At 34.6% G+C, this 19,860-nt stretch overlaps 2 protein-coding genes across 2 annotated transcripts; both read right to left on the minus strand.

Annotated features, from left to right (window-relative positions):
* Positions 1-1,722: 1,722 nt before the first annotated feature.
* Positions 1,723-4,399, minus strand: LOC132173781 (uncharacterized). The gene is made up of 5 exons (XM_059585386.1): positions 4,073-4,399; positions 3,083-3,132; positions 2,868-2,991; positions 2,662-2,760; positions 1,723-2,391 (listed from the first exon to the last, which is right to left on the minus strand). Exons 1-5 carry the CDS (start codon positions 4,260-4,262, stop codon positions 1,772-1,774), a joined length of 1,083 nt encoding a protein of 360 aa, XP_059441369.1. The 5' UTR covers positions 4,263-4,399; the 3' UTR covers positions 1,723-1,771.
* Positions 4,400-5,727: 1,328 nt separating this feature from the next.
* On the minus strand, positions 5,728-18,321 carry LOC132173778 (ABC transporter A family member 7-like). The gene is made up of 18 exons (XM_059585384.1): positions 17,847-18,321; positions 16,945-17,326; positions 16,757-16,836; positions 16,471-16,615; positions 13,916-14,035; positions 13,699-13,823; positions 12,660-12,818; positions 11,466-11,628; positions 11,258-11,383; positions 11,065-11,148; positions 9,487-9,845; positions 8,864-9,064; positions 8,332-8,441; positions 8,128-8,212; positions 7,674-7,802; positions 7,464-7,569; positions 7,180-7,268; positions 5,728-6,234 (listed from the first exon to the last, which is right to left on the minus strand). The coding sequence occupies exons 1-18, from the start codon at positions 17,922-17,924 to the stop codon at positions 5,935-5,937; spliced, it is 2,841 nt and encodes a 946-aa protein (XP_059441367.1). The 5' UTR covers positions 17,925-18,321; the 3' UTR covers positions 5,728-5,934.
* Positions 18,322-19,860: the final 1,539 nt, after the last annotated feature.

Below are 19,860 nucleotides of genomic sequence, written 5' to 3' on the forward strand. Positions count from 1 at the left end.
GAAGGTTTTAAAGAACATTGAATAAAGAGAGTCTCATATTGGAAAGAGAGAAAGTGAAGTTGACATTTATAAGGCTCAACAAACTTTAAGCTATTAAAAAACCTTGGGTGTACTCTAGTATACACTAGTACTTTGCACCGGATGCACACGCGCGTGGGCTGTAGGGCGCTAGTCGTACACTTGGCACCGAAGCTCGGAGCGATCTGATCATGACCATTCATTTTTGAACGATCAAGATCATTCGATCTAGTGATTTGATCTAAACTATAGGATGCTTTTTAAGTAGATCCAGTGGTTGGATTTACTAGACTGTAATTAAAGTTAATTGTAGAATCAAATTAACTTTGATCTAACGGTTGAGATTAAATAATTAATATCTAATTATTATTATTAGATAATTGTTAATCTAACGGTCAGAATTAAGTGTCTGTTGAATAAGCAGTTTGATTTCAAAATTCAAAACAACAGTTTGATTTCGAAATTCAAAACAATAGTTTAATTTTTGAAATTTGAAATTATCTGAGCAGTTGAGTGGATAATTATCTCTGATTATTCAATTCATTTAAAAACTCTTTTGTAATTTATTTTAATATTATTAGAGTCTTTGTCTCTTGATTGGATAGAAAAATATGAGGGTATTTTTGGGTTTAATTTCATTTTTTGCATAACGCAATTAAATACAGAGGTTTTTTGGGCTCCATTGTATCTTAGAGAAATATTTGCTGTTACCCTCTTGCATACCATATCAGGCAAATAATTTATGACATTATAACACACCTTAAGGAACAATTTCGTTTGGAAAATGTTAAGTGTTCTTCTTGTGTTCTCATAGTGTCCTCTCAATTGTGATATGGCTTTTAAAATTATCGTTGAATTTGAAATTATCATTATTGACTTTTAATCTATTGGTGATTTTGAAAGCCATTGGGAGGACACCAAGAGAATATTAGAAGAACACCTAGCATTTGCTAGAGTGTGATCGAAACATTTGGAATCGAGAATAACAAGGAAGAAAACAATTCCTAATAAGGAAGAAATTGTATGGCATAGGATTACTATCTTATTATTATCATTTATGATTTGTAATCCTATTGTAATCCTATTAGGATTAGGAATATTATTTATTATTAGGAGTCTCAGTAGCATTTAGATTAAGATTTCTATTAAAATTTGGCTTAGGAGTCTCAAGGGTAGACATATTATCCTATAAAATTGTCTAAAATTCCTCTAATTACCCTAGTATCTTAAAAGAATTAAGATTTACTGCAATTAGTTACTCAAATTGCTAGTAAGTTGGGAGTTAATGCAAGAAAGCCTATATAAGACCATTTATTTAAATAAATTTTTGGTTGTCCGACCACCTATCTACGTTGGTATGTTCATAAAAATCTCTCAGCCTTGTTTAATTGCTAGCTTAACTTGCCAGGAAAGCGAAGCAAAACAAAACGAGAAGAACCATTTTAGATGGGATTGGCAATTTATATATCTTCCTCTTTTTCATAGACCAAAAAAGCATAAGTCTTAGAAGACCAATGTTACACCAACAATTTTTTTACAACTTGCTAGCATGTGTTTGGAGTCACGTCATCGTCGCCCACAAAAAAAAACTGTAATACCTTCCAATCACAAGTTAACACATGTCAACAAATTGTAAAAAAATAGTAGGTCTAACAATTTTCAAAAGAATCATGAGATAACATTTTTGGCTAACAAACAGGAAAATGAGAGACCAAAGTTCACTATTATTGCCTTGATTCCTAAAAAAAATGTTCTAGTGAGCCGTGAATCTATAAACCATGACATGCTTATAGGTCTGTCCCGGATTTACAATCTGCGAAGGGAAATTGGGGTTATTAACAGAGTCAGGGAACCCCTGTGTCTCCAAGCAAATTGCAGCATGCTGTAAATATTTGTAACCACCTTTCCCCTTCACATTGTGCAACAAATTACCGCTGTAAAACTGTAAACCAGGTTGATTAGTCCACAGCTCCAGTCTTCTGCCTGATTTACTGTCATTTACCACGGCCGCCTTCTTCAGGTGAAAATGGCTTTCACTGTCTAGGACATAGTTGATGTCATATCCATTAGATAGCTCATTCAACCTGCTGCCAATCTGCTGGGGTTCCAGGAAATCATATGGTGTTCCTTTGATGGGGATAATTTCTCCGGTGGGGATGAGTTGGGCATCCACCGGAGTAATCTTTGACCCGAAAAGCTGGAGACTGTGTGACAAGATGTTGCCACTCGCTTGGCCACCAAGATTCCAGTAGGTATGTTGAGCTAAGTTCACTGGTGTGGCCTTGTTGAGAGGCTGGGCTTCCATTATTACGGCTAATTTGTTTGTCTGAATCAGCCTGTATGTCACTGACACAGAAAGATCACCAGGAAAGCCTGCATAAAGTCAACACAGATCTCAGAAATGATGAATTATATATATATTCTTCATGCCCCAAAAAGAATTTCCAATCAGTAAATTTGACACAAACCCAACACCAAAAAGTTAGCCGGTTAGGACTAATCTACAGTCTAATAGACATGCAAACCCGACACACAAACATGAATTGTTATCCCTAGTGACAAACAAGGACCAATGTGATCGATTGAATATCACCATCTATATTTAAGAAGAGGAGAAAAATAGAAGAAGAAAATTATATATACCTTCTTCACCATCAAAGCTGTGATAGGTGAATGTGACATGACTATCTGCTTTATAGCTCTCTACAGTCCATATAACATCACTATATCCTTTGGGGCCACCTGATATTAAACACCAGAAATTAATTATTCCAATAATAAAAAAATGTAGATCCCAAAGAGGATTATATATGTTTGAGATTACAAACAAGGAAAATGATGAATATTACCATGGAGCATGTTCTTTCCTTCATTAGCAACTAATTTATACTTGGTGCCATTCAAAGTGAATTGAGCCTTTCCAATTCTGTTAGCAACACGTCCAACAATGGCTCCAAAGTAGGTTGTATCCTTCTGCAAAAGTCATTACAAACTCTAGCAAAATATACATACACAAGAAACTAATAAATTGCAGGCAGAGAGAAAGTAAGCTGACGAATTTCACCTTGTAACCCTTCACTGAGTCAAATCCTAGAACAACGTCATCTAGCTTCCCTGATAAAAGAAAACCAATGAAATGATGAGGATTTATCTTATCACAAAAAAAAAAACAAAGAATTTCCATACTGTCTAACCATGAGCTGCCATTTCACCTAAAACCAATTGGTGATAAGGGAGACAAAAGAAGTGAGCCAACAATCCCTCCCTCATGATAACACTCTCCCTCAACTCGACCCCATAACTTTCTTGTTCTAATACCATTTGTTGGACCGTGAGCTACCATTCAACCTAAAACGAATTGGTTAAGGGAGATAAACTCAAGTCTTTTACAGACTTCAACATCATGCCTAGTAGATAGGGCCGGCCCAACCCTTAGGCGGGTTAGGCTGCCGCTCTAGCGCTCCCAATTTAATAAGGAGCCCAATTAAACAAAAAAAATTCAATAAAAAAATTTTAAACCATTATTATGGTTCATATTCTTTCATTAAGGCCCCCTATTCAGAATTTTGATCATCTCTAGTTCATTTGAACTGAAGAATATCAAATTAGTTAGAATATCAAATTAGTTATGGTGGAGGAGTATTTTTGTCATCTCAAAAAGTGAAAAAAAAAAAAAAAACAAAAATACCCTTCTACAATAACTAATCATTTGATCTAGTTCCCCTAATCCTGACAAATAAATAATTTTAAAAATGGCCCCAATTTAAGGCCCCCTACTTAATTTAAAAAAAAAAATGCATTAGTATCATTTGATTCTCCAACATTATGAAATAAATAAGGCTTAAAAAATCGAGAACAATAAATATGGGAATCAAATCATAATCAAATATTCAACCCTAATTACGTGTAATTATGTTAAACATGTCCAGCCAAAGAAAAAAAAATCTAGAAGATTGTGTTAAACCTTTCAAAATCAAATGGGGAAAATAAATAAATGCTAGAAGGTTGAAAATGAAGAGGCCATTAAGATCGAGAGAGAGGGGCAGGAACAAACCGAATTTATCAGGGAGAATAACAGACTGCACAACTGCACCATAGTTGGTGAGCTTCACAGAAAAATTTCCTCTCTTCAGCTCATACACTCCAACTTTCACCTTTGCCTCGGAGCCATTAATATTAACAAACAAAAGAAACAAAAGAGCCACCAGAAGAAAGAACCACGACAAAGGAACCTTGGCATCCATTTGTAATAATTGTAAATAGATAAATGTTATAATAACTAATGATAATAATTAATTGTTTCAACAAATGCTGGCTGGAACCTCACCTTTATATGGGGAAGGGGAAGAAGAGGAAGGAGATTGAGTTGCAGTAAAAATAGTCAAAAGATTTTCGGATAAGGATCTTAGAAAAGTTATCGGGGGTACACGTACGTAGCAGAATTCAAGGATAAGTACTATATATTTAATCTGTTACGATAACATTAGGCTAGCCAACTAGGTACACGTATACGCGAGGCTGTCGAATCAGATAAATTTATTATATCACATGTAAAAAAAAACAAAACAAATAACGTTGGCAGCCAACTAGGAAAACGCCGCAATGCACGTGGATGCATGCATGATCTAGCTTATGCGCTAATTTTGATGGTGGAATTATTCATGACTACTCTATAATCTTCAAGAATTACAATATATTCGGAATTCTTCATTATAATTTAATTTTAAAATTTAAATGCATCTTTATTAATTAAAAAAGATATACTATAAAAATATATCTCACATTTTTAAAAATAATTTGGCTCTTCAAAACTCACTTTATCTAGTTTATCTAATGAATTTTTAAAAGTTCCATACATCAGATTAGCTATATTTTTATCTATATCATTTAAATATTATTTTTTTACTCTTTATTGGAGGAAAAAAGAAAACAGGTGAGAGAAACAATAAAAAATAAAATGGCTCCCTTGAAAAGTATTGCTACATTTAGCTTTTGTTTTTGGCTCTTTTAATCAAATATCCATTTTGCGATTTTTTTCTTTTTGGCTAATCCAATGTACGTAGGGGGTTTTTAACAAATCTGATTAGCTATTTTAGATAAAAGTAACATTCAGCTCATTCTATTATAAAAGTTAGAGATTTAATGCTCTCTCATTAAGGTTGAAAGATGGAATAAATTAAATGCTAAAAGAAGAAGATCATGGAAAGTCTGGAAAGTATTAAAGAGGATGGAGTCTTGTTCACTTAGAAATCTCTTTGTAACTTTCCACTTTTCACTCTCTATTTCTCCTCCTGAAGTCTCATTCAAAAATTGATATCTTCTTCAGTTTCATGATTTTCTTTTGCCTTGACTACAATTCAGGTTCTTGAATCAGTCTTCTATATATGTTTGTTACAATTGCTTTTGCAGGGTAAAAAAAAAAATTCAAAATTAAAATTGATAAAATCCTACGCAATGTCACAAGAAAGATTAAAAATGGATTAACCATATTATCAATTGAAAAAAAGATACTAGAAAAACTTGAATATAAAAACTTAATTACAAATTTTGCATCCCAAAAAAGTAAGAAAAATGATTTTCTTTTTTAGTTAATTAATATATAAATATAAGAAAATGCCTCATTTAAATTTGTCCCCTACGCCTGAAAACCTATCAAGTCAGCCTTGTACGCAATATATGGGCTGATAAAAAAAAAATTAAAAAAAAAAATTGACTTTAAAAATGATACGACTTTGATTAGTTTCTGTAAAGAATGTATGTATACAACTATCTAAACCAAGTTCCCCAGGAGAAAAGGAAAATAGAAAAATCAAGTATACGATGATATGGTAACAAAATGATCAGCTGCAAGCCTACTATGAATACCAATCCAGAGATAACAAGTAACATGGAATTATCGATGAACAAATCGGATGGTCATGACCACACGTTGAATGCCTGTGCCCCACGGGCAACCTTGATGAAAACATCCTCCAATGTGGTGTCAGCCAGACCCCATGCAAATACTGTGAACTTGCTCTTTGCATTCTCCACTGCATGGAAAACATCAGCAATTCTGATCTCATGTTTAGGCAGCTCAAACTTCTGGGTTCCAGAGAGGAGGTATATCTTGTTAGCATTTGGGGAGAGATGCTGCACCATCTTCTCCACATCTTCCTCGTGATCCGGAGATGTTGTCATGGTAAACACATAAGATCCTCCATATCTACCTTTAAGCTATCAAACACAATTGGAAAACCAAGTGTTACTGAAAAACATTCTACTTCAAATTTGGCTGAAATTGCTAAAAACTAGCTCTGAAGAAAATTTCAACTAGAAATCAACAAAATTTTACATGAAATTGCTTTAGTACAGTGCAAATAGGTTTGGTTACTACACTTTCACCCACCTACGTGCAATACTAGTTTAAATGATTTAACAAATCACCTACATTCAATTAGAAAATGCTGAATAATGAAATACCATGCATATGCATTTTGTCAAGAAAGTTGTGCATTTTTTTTTTAAAAAAAAAAAACTTAGAAAAGTAGATATTAATTTTTTCACACTATTTCACTTCCCATTGTTGTTCCATGTTCCCTTTTTTAGAGGGGGTTGCTGCATCCAAATCCTTGTCCCTCGTTAAAACATAGAATTTTGTCCCTTTACACAAATTATTGGAAAATACTCCACTAAAAATCGTTTGATGGGAAAAAAAGAAGAAGCAATGAATAGAGCACGCCTGCAGGAAAGGAGGTGCACAAGATATAGCCATGGTGGAGTTATCCAATTTGATACAGTAACTCTGTTCAAATATATTAGTATTTATTCCTCATGTTCATTATATTCATGAAATAACTGTTTCGTCTTGCTTCCAGAAAGATTTCTTTTTCACTTAATAGTGAGGATTTCAAAACAATATGTAGAACTAGGCAATACATATCGTATTTAACCTTATGGCAATATCCAAGTATCTTGCACAGTTCAACGTACTCATATATCGAAGAAATCAGACATGCTAAAATTTTTACGCACCGTTCTTTTAACAAGAGAGGTCGCAAGAGATCTCATATATGAATGATGCAAAGAGAGCCCTTGCATGTCAGAGGATATAAATAACATGAAGAGTACTTGAAATGAAGCCAACACAATATGGAGGATATAATATTGAAGTTAAGATACCTCTTTAGGATTTCCTATGCACTGCAAGCTGCCATCTACAAAGATTCCTAATCGATCACACAAAACCTCAGCCTCTTCCATGGAATGTGCTGAAAATACAAAAACAATTTCTATCAGTAAATTAATGAGGTAAAAAGTGATGTTATGCTGTTCTCTCATAAAAAAATGTGCAGAATTTAACTAGGATGGGACAATATATAGCCACTATATAATAGGTTATTTCTGGTGATTCAAATTCTACAATTACAGAGAGAGAGATAGAGAGAGAGAGAGAGAGTTTTTACTGGTGAGAATGATTGCCCGATTTTGCTTTGCGCGCTTCACAACATTCCATAAATTGTTTCTTGAGGCTGGATCTAATCCAGTACTGGGCTCATCCATATAAACAACCTTGACAAATTTCCAAGAATTAGACCACAAGTAGAAGAACAGAGCTTCCCTATCCAAAAAAATTCTCATATGGTGAAGTAGATTGAACAGAGATGAAAACGTACTTTGGGATCACCAATCAATGAAATCGCAACGCTAAGCCTCCTCTTCATACCTCCACTATATTTCCCAGCTTGTTTGTCAGCAACCCCTCCGTTAAAAAGGTTTACACTCCTTAGAGATTCTTCCACTGCCTGCAGCAACAAAATGGCAGTAGAAAATAGGAAGTCAAGAGTTCTGCAAAAAGGTCTACAAAACTTTTTTGTTTTTTGATAAGTAAAAGGGCTACAAAACTTAAGGGTTGCTTATTCTGTTCCTTAATGACCTTTTTAAGGATAATAATCAAAACTACAACTTATAAACTAGTTTCAATGATGATTTATCAAATCAAATATTTATTTCTAGATTTTCTAAAAACAAAATCTACAAGGGCGTGCTAAATTTTCTGAGTTTCAATTGCTCTCAAATGCAAATGAACCCTCTCAAGACAATATCGAATCAAACAAGACATCTACTTACTCGTGTTAAGGCAGAACCTTTGAGGTTCTTCAGTCTACCATAAAATAGTAAGTGCTCCCTTCCTGTTAGAGTTTCCCAGAGCAGGCTAAAATTGCCAAAGAAAAAATATATTAGGAATTTTACATTTAAAAGAGAGAGAGAGAGAGAGAGAGAGAGAGAGAAAGAAAGAGAATTGCTTCCTTGACATGGAGGAAACTAGCTTACTCATGTTGTGGACATACACCCATACTGGTATATATTCCCTCCATATGAGTCAGTATATCCAGACCGTCAACATATGCTGTTCCAGAGGTTGGCTTTGTAAGACCAATCATCTGTCAATGGACACATGTAGATTCTTGAATAACTCAGAAAGAAGACGAGAAAATGTATTACTAATATGGCAAGAAAATATGCCAAAACATGAAGATTAACCCCATTTGACAAACCTTCACAGTGAAGACTGGAAGGATGTTATAGAGAAGCAAAAATAAGGCAAGGGCAACCAATTAAAGATCACTACTCATTTATTAAAATAAGTGACCAAATCGCCAATAAGCATTAAACATTTGATGGATAGGATGAAATGAACTGCATGCTTAAAAACAAAAAATTTCAAAGCATTCTCCTATTTTCCTTTATATTATTTCAGGGACCAATATGGAGCTTTGATGATCCCACTTATAAGAAAACATGAAGAAACTTTTTTGAGAATTGTGTATATAATTTGAAGAGCAAAAGAGCATTTTGTACTAACCATACTAATAAAAGTAGTCTTGCCAGCACCGTTGGGGCCAAGCATACCAAAGCACTCCCCTCGAGGCAAGGCAAGAGATAAACCTCTCACTGCAAATTTCGCTGGGTTCCCATCCTTTCCTGGATACACTTTTTTGAGGTTGTCAACAATGATGGCATGACTTGAGTTTGGTTCGAGTAGCACCTGCTCGACCTTCTCCCTCTACAGAAAAAAAAAAAAGTGAAAATTATTAATATTGTGTAGTAAAGTAGTTAAGCCCACATCAATTTGAGAAACATTAAAATCATAACTTGGAAGACATAAGAGATGTAAACATCACATAAATTTACCGATATAATAGAAAGATATAATCCAACTCAAAAGGAGCCTAGAAAGTTCTCATTTAATCAACACTTAATATGGTAATCTTCCTTTCTATCACACTGATTTAAATCTTGAAGAAAAGACAAGCATCCCCCCCCTTCTGCTGAGGCCAGCATTTCAGTCTATGCACTGAGGGCTTATAAATTCCTATCAGAACTATATCAATAAATTTTTTAAGAGGGACTTGTAATACAATGCCAGGAGAACTATATCAATAAATGAAAACTAAGTATATAATTTAGAAGAAAAAAAATATCCACCTCTTGACTGACATCGGGTTTATCCATTTGAACAAAAACCTTAGATCCCTGCCGTTGCAAACTAGGCCTCCGAAAAGATGGATGTTTCTTTCGAAAGTTTTGCAAGAAAAATAGAGGACTTTTTCCACTTCCTGAAGACACAACTTGATCTATATAATATGCAACAAGAAGCACCACCAACCACTCAACAACCATGATAATCAAGACCTCTTTCATCCCATTTATGCTATTACTCAAGTCTCCCCACCGCATTCCATGAGTTCCCAAATAGTTTCCTGTGAAGGAAGCTTGTGAAAACTCATATAACCCACGATATAGAGAGAAGCCAGGATATAACTCCATCACAATGATCCACCCTCCTACAATGAAAAATAAGTTTCACAATGAGAAGACAAGATAGAAAAGAAAGAAAGAAAAAAGCCACAAGACAGCATCAAATACTGGCTTTTAAGGTGCCAACAGGTTGACAAATAGATATTACAACCAACATTTGGTCAGTGGCTTACAGAAAACTATTACAATTGATTGGATGATCATATCCTCCACTTCTTTATATAAATCTGAGAGAATAATTACAGCAATAATAAATGTGATATGGCAAAAATCTCTGCAATAGATCCTGTTACCTTGCATGCCAAGCTTATCTTCATTACTTGCTCATTTTTGGGAAAAAAGAATGAAAAAGAAAAGCGTCTCCTTATTTTTCTTTTCTATTTTCTTTATTGGGTGAGAGGAGAAAAATGTGCTTCTCTTCATCTTGACAGAAAAGGTGAAAAGAACTATCTTCTCAGCTGTGGTCATCTACAAATGGAATACATACAAAAAAAAACCATCCTAAATTTTCCTCATCTTGGAGTGGCATACGTTTTAACCAGTTATACCAACTCCACCTAATTCCTATAGGCTATAGTTGCCATTTTATTACATAACTTGTCAGAGTAACAATTAAGCATATAACCTTTTGGGGTTTAACTAAAAAGGTCTAGGAGGAACGACCTATTGCAAATCAGCAGGACAGTCAGTGGCAGTAAAGCCTTTCAAAAAATGTGGAACATGAATCTTGGATTTCAGTCCCCCACCCCCCGCGTAAAAAAGAAAGAAAATAATAAAGTTTTCATTGTTAGAAGATAGATGCACATATATAACCCTTAAAAAGGCATGCATCCATATGCAAAATACAGTAATTTTTTAATTTTATTTTTATTTTTATCATTGTATGTGACAGGGACCAGGGTCTGGCAACACATACTTGTGTTGGCCAGTATCATCCTCCCTTGGATTGATTATGCTTGGAGAGGGCAGGGTCAGCATGGCACCCTGTCGAAAATCTTCTTTGCCACCATTCATTTCCCTCAGTCTAAATAAAATCAACACTGCTTGGAGAGGGAAAAACAGGCTTTCCTTCTTTTTTTTTGTCTTTTTTTTTTTAATTGAGTTTAGCTTCATTGAAAAGCCACCCAGTTGAAAAAATAATCCCATCCAAACATAGTTATTGTTGAATCTTATAAAAATAAAGTATGTCTGAAAACCCTCATTACCAATATGACAGATAATCTATTTCAAAAATCTACCACTTACTCGGGAACGATGTATCTTGAATAAAGAATTGGAAAAGAAAGCCTCCTAAAAGCCCAGTTCCAAAGACGCATATGTAGCCAGTAACTGTTATAAAAAATATTCAAACATGACATGCATGTTAGCTAACAATCCTTTACAGAAAAGCAAAATTTCAACCAATATCAAAAATAAAATCAAGTAGCTACGACCAAACCTGCAGCAGTCTTAATATTTGAAAACATTGCAGCCACAAGAAAGGCCAGCGATATTTGCAAGTTTATAAAGATGAAATAAAACACAAATTGGAGGCTGTAGTCATTCATTGTGAAGAATTTTAAACCTGCAGCAAAGTGAAGTGCATTAAAGAACTTGAACCAGGATCAAAACAAGATGCAGTTAACCGGGTGTATTAAGTAGATTACCTATGACTGACCCAAATATCACAAAAGATAGCATGTAGATCAAAGATAATAGAAGAAAATAAGCGTAAGAAATCATCCAGTAAGGCCCATCACCAAGCCCATGCATTTTCATCATTATTCTCAATTTCTGTTGTTTCTCATAAACTAATGAGTTCAAAATGACCTACATCAAAAAGCAGAGTGATAAGCAAAAAGATAACTTATAAAAAAAAAAAAAAAGTATAATATTCATATTATACAACAATTATTAGACATAATCATTGAACTTGGCTATCAGAACACTTAAAAATTCAGCTAGTGATCATTTTCCCCCAAATGGGTTAACACAGTTGCAGCCATCATGCACCTCTGATCCTAGGGTACAAGGAAGTCATACAAGTAAACCATTATAGAGGTATGTCTTACAAAGAAGCTGATAAAGAAATCAAACTTCAGGAAATTATAACACATTTAAGAAAGGACAAAGTTTTCAGGAATTTCCTTCAACCTAATCTATAAAAGTGATATGTGTCCATTTTTTTAATAATATGTGAGATGCACATGAGTTTTTAATATAATTTATTTCAACTTTGCTCCTACTATTAAAAAAACATGTGCATCTCACATGTTTAAGGGATACGTGTCACTTTTATATACTAGGTTGAAGGAAATCCCTCTTATTTAGTTTGGAGGAAAACTCTGTCCTTTAAGAAATTAAACTTAAATGAATCTTGTGTTCCCCACAAATAAGGTATTGCCTGACCAAACTAGAGCCATGTCATTTGAAGATAGGAGTTGAAGACATCACCAATTTGTAAACATTTGTTATTGCATACATCAAGTTTTTCTTTCTGCAAACAAAGATAAATTGCACTTTCATTTCACTTCTACTAAGCTATTGAATGTGAAAATTAATTAGGTGTCTTTGTCAAGCCATGACTAGAAAGTCCAAATAATGGTTTAAAACTCAACAAAAAAGACTTCACAAAATTTATCAAGCATTTGTCGGATCATGAGGAATTATGATTAGTTGGAAAAAGTTATATAGCTATTTGTAAATGTTTACTCATGCAGCCAAAAAGATGATCAACAATAGGTGCCATGATTTTTACAAAGTTTGCAACATAAAGCCTTAAATACATTTAAAAATTCATGTAAAGAAAAATACACATAAAAATTCAAATAATACTAGGACAAATGACTTAACATACTTACAGGGAATAGCTGTAGAATGACCCATGTAAAGAAGAGTGTACCAAGAAGAGAGGACAAATCCAGCCTGAGTTTTGTTTGAGGTTTAGGCATTTCTTTGAGAAACTCAAATATCATTTTTGTACCAGGCCCTTGCGAAAACTGAAGGTAGGCATTGGATGCCTGTAAATGTATGGATTGACAATGTTCAGTGGTTGTCATAGTTTCTCATTTGAGCCAACTCCGTCACCAGATAAGAGAAGATGCACAACAAAATAATACTGAACCAACCAAAAGTATTGAACAATAACCACAACCCCCCCCCCCCAAACACACACACCTACCCACCAAAACTGCCTCCCCCTAATTGTAAAAAGGTGAGACATGTTCCGTTTGTTACTAAAAATGCATGCAGTTTGTCAACTATAGGGAAAGCCATAATTGAACTAAAAAAGGAGCTCCTATTTTTTGCCTTGTCAATGTTCCTACACTTCTAATTGCTAAGTAAAAGCTACTTCCTTAAACTAAGTGTTTGCTCACAAATGCTAACAGCACGAGAACTGTTACTTCTCATTGCATCTGAGGACTAATATGATATGTAACTTTAAAATGACACCCTAGCGAAGTTTTCATTTAATAGCCGACCTAGATGGAACAAAATATGTAATCTCCCTTTGGATAAAAATCTAAATAAAATGGAAAGAGAATACAGGAAGGCGTGTATATGGAAGTGGAACAAACTGCACTAGAATGCTTGAAATTCAGACCATAAACATCTAGAAATGAGATAGGAGACTGGGTTTGGCAAGCAGAACTCTAGGATGGATTCCCATTATGCAGTCAATCTTTCTTTTATCCCCTTGATTTGTAACTAACAAGGAGGCCATTCTTTAGTGTCCGCAGATTTTATTGTTCAACAGCCATTCACACTAGATACAAATGTGAAATGTCATGCACAAAGTTTCTATGAGTAAAGCCAACCATGTGAAAAATCAATATGTATATTAGTTACTAGCATGAAAGGAGGAAAACCCAAACAAGTTCACAAGTTCTATGTATTTACCAGATTCACCGAACGTGGAACGCGCGCCAATGCAATTGATGTTTGGCCCGTATCATTCTTATAGGTTGAATTGTACCATATGTTGACATTAAAGCTATTCCCATTCGAGTTTAAGAAATCATAAGCTGTGAAAAAATAAAGCCATAAGTGTTGTTCCCTACATGATACTACTCCAACCACATCAAAGTATTCAGCCAAAGATGTCAAGTAGACCAACCTGCAATGATTTCATTAATCTTCCTCTCCAAATTCCCTTTTCGGTAACCTTTATATAGCTCATCATTAATCTCAGAAGAACTATTGCGCCACAAATGTAAACCTTGGACGCAACTGACCACTAGATTCAAGGAAAAAATGAATGACTAAAAGTTATCTTCGATTACAATATCAATTAAAGTGATAGAGAATAAAAGGAGATGCAGACTTTGTACATGGAAGTATACAGAAGGTAAGCGCATATAGGAATAAAGGAAAATAAATTAAAAGGAAAAAATAACAAATCAAAACAACGATGTAAATCCTAAAACAAAGATTTAGAATATTCAATGTAAACAGTTTTATGTGGCATCTGAGAAGGAGTACAAATCAAGTTGAGAATATAATTAACGACACCAAAATTACCATGGTGCACATGCAGTTCAATCAACATTAAAAGTCCCAATTGTAGGTTTCTGACATGTTATATAAACCGTGCCTGTGTGTCAATTAAATTATGAGCTCTAATTTGAGAGCTTTCCTGAACTTTACTGTCCATCAATTAGTTTTTCTAGCATAATACAATACAATACACAGATGCTTAAGCTTGACCAAGAAATGTCACGTTTTAGTTGATCCAAGTGTAGCTGATAGTGGGAGTCTGAGCTGGACAAAACTGATTAGTGGTTACTCACAGCAGGGTTTATGAACTGTGCTTTTTCTTGTGTGTAATTTTAGGTGTGTGTAAACCCTTGTTTGTGCATAAGTTTCATAATTGGTGCCTTAGATGGCTTGCATGTGGCGCCCAAAGTTCTCGGTATGGTGTTTTTTAGTTTGTACCTGGTCATCATGTCTGGTAGCACTTGTGAGATATGTTTATTACTAGCAATTTAAGCACATTGAATTCCTCAATTCGAAGTGCTTGCTTAGTTAGTACTGGAGATGGTCTTTTACCCTATAATTGGGATAATTGTGTTGTTATAAGATTGTGTTTGCAACCATTCTACAGACCCACTCATGTTCCTCAGTATATTATCTCAGATCTTTAACACTTACCGGGGATTGTTTCTGTTAGATGGATGGGACTAGAAGGTTCTAGGCTTGTAGGTGAGGCGTCCCATTAGCTGTCAATTCATGAGTTGTTTTGCATTGTTGTATATATTTGAATGAATGAATGCAAAAGAGAGCATCACCCCTAATTTCTCTTTCATTTTGCCTATTCCCATAATAACTAACAGTTTCTATCCTTGATGAGGAGCATGACAAACTACAATGGTTTCCCAGCATGTTCATCAAAGAAATCTTGGGTTAAGAATCAGGGCCCCCCCTTTTGATAATCTCTTCTATTTGGCACGTGCAAGGCACATTCTTGTTCTAAGTCCACATCCAGAACCTGCACGGGAGTGTGATACAAATTTGGCCCATCTCTTATCAACTTATTTTGATTAGCCAATATAAGCACCAATATTTGGATGAAGAAAACAGGGTCCCATCAAATACAAAACAAATGTGTCTATAGTCATGTTAACTCTGTTTCAAGAAGTCATAAGCACATCAAGAGACCAATCTATCTGAGAAAAAATTTAAAACAACACTATTAAAAAAAAAGATGCAGATATATAGGTTACATCATAAAAAGGATTATAATAGAATTAAAAGAACACTTTGTACCCTAGTTTTTAAAAGGTTCATAAAACTGAATGCCTTATGTGGGGTGGCTCCCTCCTTTTATATTGTTTTTCACATTATGTTTGTTGGGGAAAACTTCACTTAACCTCCCTCAACTTTCAGCACTTTTGCAATTATCTCCCTAAACTTTAAAATCTCTCAATTCAGTGTATCCAACTTTAAAAAATTTGCAATGTCACCCCTACTATTAGGGTTTGGGGTTAAATCAGACGAAGTCTAGGTGAAATGTCCCTTATACCTCTGTATTTAAAAATTATTTAATTTTTAAATAATTAAAAATTCAATAATAAAAACATGGAACCCATGGCTTGGCTGTGGGTCAATCCGGTAACAATTTTTTTTTTTTTTTTTGTTAAAAAAAAAAAAAGTTGACATGGGTATTTTGGCATCCTTATTTAGGATTTAACAAAAAATCCTAACAGAGGGGTGAAATTGCAAATTTTTTGAAGTTGGATACACTAAATTGAGAGTTTTTTAATTTGGGGGAATAATTGCAAAAGCGTTGAAAGTTCATGGTGGGTTAAGTGAAGTTTCTCTTATTTGTGATATTAAGTAAGTGCAATCAACGTGTGTGTAATTATCTACTTTCATTACAAATTGCCCTTTTTTTTTTTGATAAGTAACAAAGATTGCATGAAGGAATGTAGTTTGCTAACTTGAATGAAATAAAGATATTAAACTTCTATATGCGCACACATACACACAAGTGCCACACTATCTTGCTTGTCCATTATGTTCATGCCCTATATGCCAACAATTAATGTGTCAGCGTGAGCTTTCATGTCAGACTTTATGCCTGTAGGTCCATTCAATAACGAACGTGCACCTTATATTTTCTGGAGAGATACAAGAATTTACTGAGGAACTAAAAATGCAAGGGATGTATACCTTCTTGCAGCTCAATGAATGATTGCTGAAGGGAAACAGAAAATGTAGAGTTTGATGAGCACTGGCTTTGCACATTATAGATGGGTTCATCCGAAACAAAAGCAGGATCAAGAAAATTGTCTGTCTGAGGATATGAAGCCGAGCCCTGAAACATTTTGAAAAAGACAATTAGCAGCATACCTGGAAACAATTATCAAGAAAAAGAAGGCAACCCAATAATACTAGATGACAATCTTGGTCGTAACGAAGCTGGTGAAAAGCAAAGAAGACTAGTGAAACATCTTACCGAAACATTAGTGGCTATACTGTCAACTAAGTCAGAGGCATTCAGAGTGAAAGAACTTGTGATCATATTTCCAGCCAAAACTAAATATATGAAGATTAAGGTCAATACAAACAAAATATTGATAACCCCAGTAATGAGACAACAAAAATTCAAATGTTAACACACAGAAGAGAGAGAGAGAGAGATACTTTCTCCAAGAGACTGATTATTCCCAGTGAAAAGGAAAGTTGCCGGACAGGACCCTGAACTTCTGCATGACTCATTTGGCAAGTCTGTAAATGGAATAAAATCAGTTCTCACCGCACGATATTCAGGAGCTGGTATTTGTAACAGAGGAGGCCATTCTGGAGGGTTAGGAATTGAACAAGTTCCTGCTTGGTCCAAATCTGAGTATTCTAACCCACAAACTTGCTCACATTGTCCATTTCCCGTTTTATTAACACAAGCACAGCCACAATTATTTGAAGGCTTATCCAATTGACTATTGACAAATGCTTGAAGGAGAACAAGCAATAAACAAAGGATAAAAGGGAAAGCGATCAGCTTAATATTTGTCTTCATATTTCGTCTCTACAAAAAAAAAAAAAGAAGGGATAATAACAATATCATCAGAAAAAGTCAGTGTGCTTTTAAAACTCACTAAGAAAATGTTCTCAATATGAAGCTGATTAGTGTAAACTATAAAAGCCCACCGGCGAGAAGCACACAAACATATGGACAGTTGAACTGTTGTTGCTTTCTAATAATAAATATAACCAAAATAAATAAGCTAAACAAATCGAAGCCCGTGCGTTTTTTGATAACCCAATAAAAAAATCGTTTTAAGAAATAAGCAAGCCGATGAATTCAGTAAAATACATCCATTTGAAAGACAACCGTCGAAGGGACCAATATATCCACCAAAAGATTCCGATATTCACATAATCAAATAGAACCCAAAAAGCAAAACAACCAAAAGATAGATATGCCAAAAGATAATTAACAAAAGAGAGAAACAAGCATAGAATCACCCCCCAGAATAGTGAACCATTTTCATTTCTCTCCAGAATCTTAGAACTACTCCCAGAACTCGAAGAAAGAAGAGAGATACCTGGTAGATGACGTTCTTTCTGAGCAGAGCATTAGCCTGGGTCCAGAAGCTGGGAGGACCAGGTGATGGGTCCGCCATTGGAGCCGAAGCAAAGGATTCTCAAGCCACAGAGAAATTCGACCGTTACAAACCTCCCTCTCGAGTAATGGAAATTCAAAACGCCCGTCAAAGATTCATTGCAAGGTCTTTGAGATTGTTGGCTTTTTCTCTTTTGCTCTGCTCCTGAACTTTGAGCGTTTAAACTCTTCGGAATTTGAAGCGCGTATATATGCGTTTCGTCTCACGGAGGAAACCACCGGATTTAGTCCTAAATGACCAAGTTGTCCCCAGTCTTTGATTTATCTTCGGAAATGGTTTTTGTATTCGGCTCCACTGCGACATGTTTCTCTACCGAAACTACCCTTCATCAAATGACCGTGCTGCCCTTCACGCGGTTTGACTCTTTGTAAAGCTCAAGGTGGCAGTGGTCCATAGATACCCCCTACGATTGACTTTAAAGTAAAGAATATATTTTAGGAAATTACTAAGAAAATACAAGTAAAAATATTTTGTTTATTTTTAAAATTAAAATACATTTTTTTTATCGAAACCATTAGCAAAAAATTTAAAATACCAAACACTTTTTATATATAAACCCACTAAAAAATATTCTCACATTTATATCAAATCAAAATACATTTTAAAATTATTATCCACCATTGGAAGCATATGAACTTTTCTTTATGAACAGAATAAAGAAAAAAGAGAGCCCGCTTTTACAGTCTCTTTTAATGACTCTAAAAGAAAATTAACGGATATGACTAGCTTCTTGTTTTTAAGTTTAAAATTCATTTTGTCTGTAAGAGATAGCTCAATTGGCTGAAACTATGTCTAATGAAATTAAGATAACTAGTTCGAATCTCCATCTTCCCTCTTGTGCGGACATGTCAAAAGAAAAAAAAAAAAAAACTACATTAGACCCTTGAATTTATTAGATTGCACATTCTATCAAAACCTCTCTATCTCTTAGTTTTTTTTTTTTTTTTTTCTTTTTAATATTTTGTTTCTCTAGGGTTTGTCTTACTCCCATACTTCATAGCCAATTAAAGAGCATAATCTACAAAAATGAATAGTATTCAATTTTTCAAATGAAATTGAGGGTATCCTTATTTTGTCCATACAAGTAAAGAAAGGCAATTAGTACCCTTCCAAATATGCTCAGAAGTCTGCAACTCCGAGTATTTAATGTGGCCACTAAATCAAATGAACAAACAGCCAAATCTCACCTACCTAACCCAAGGAATAAACAAGACAATATGACCTGGTCTTCCAAATATGGGTGGAAACTACATTGCACACCCTGTAGCATCTCTGAGTATCTTCTAATTAATAAATGTACCCTATAAACAATTACATTGAAGGTACCACCTGATTTCTTCTAACGAATTAAAGCATATTGACTGGCCTTAAAAAATAAATAATTCATCCTTGCACAGTTCCACATGATCTTAGATCATTGTGGATGACCACGTACTCAAATGAAGGAAACTTAAATGAAATTTAAAGTTATGTAATCTGCAGTTTAATAAACTGATATGTAATTTTCAGGAAAGCTTCCGGGAAAATTGTGAATTCTCAGAAGACTAATGGCTCAGTAACATCATCAAAAAGATAAGGACGATAGAGACCAGAAATATAATCAGATTTAATTATATCATAACCCTCAGATAATTAAGCTGCAAGAAATTCTACGATGGGTTGAAAGTTGAAAGTGATACCTTTGGACCCAAGACTGTGGACAAGCATGGCGGAGAGTTGTTAGCACCACGTCAAAAGATAAGGACGATAGAGACCAGAAATATAATCAGATTTAATTATATCATAACCCTCAGATAATTAAGCTGCAAGAAATTCTACGATGGGTTGAAAGTTGAAAGTGATACCTTTGGACCCAAGACTGTGGACAAGCATGGCGGAGAGTTGTTAGCACCACGTCAGCACTCACACACGTCAAAACCTCAAAGCAGCTCAGTTA

Source organism: Corylus avellana, chromosome ca3, assembly GCF_901000735.1.
Source record: "Corylus avellana chromosome ca3, CavTom2PMs-1.0".
NCBI classification, from domain to species: Eukaryota; Viridiplantae; Streptophyta; class Magnoliopsida; order Fagales; family Betulaceae; genus Corylus; species Corylus avellana.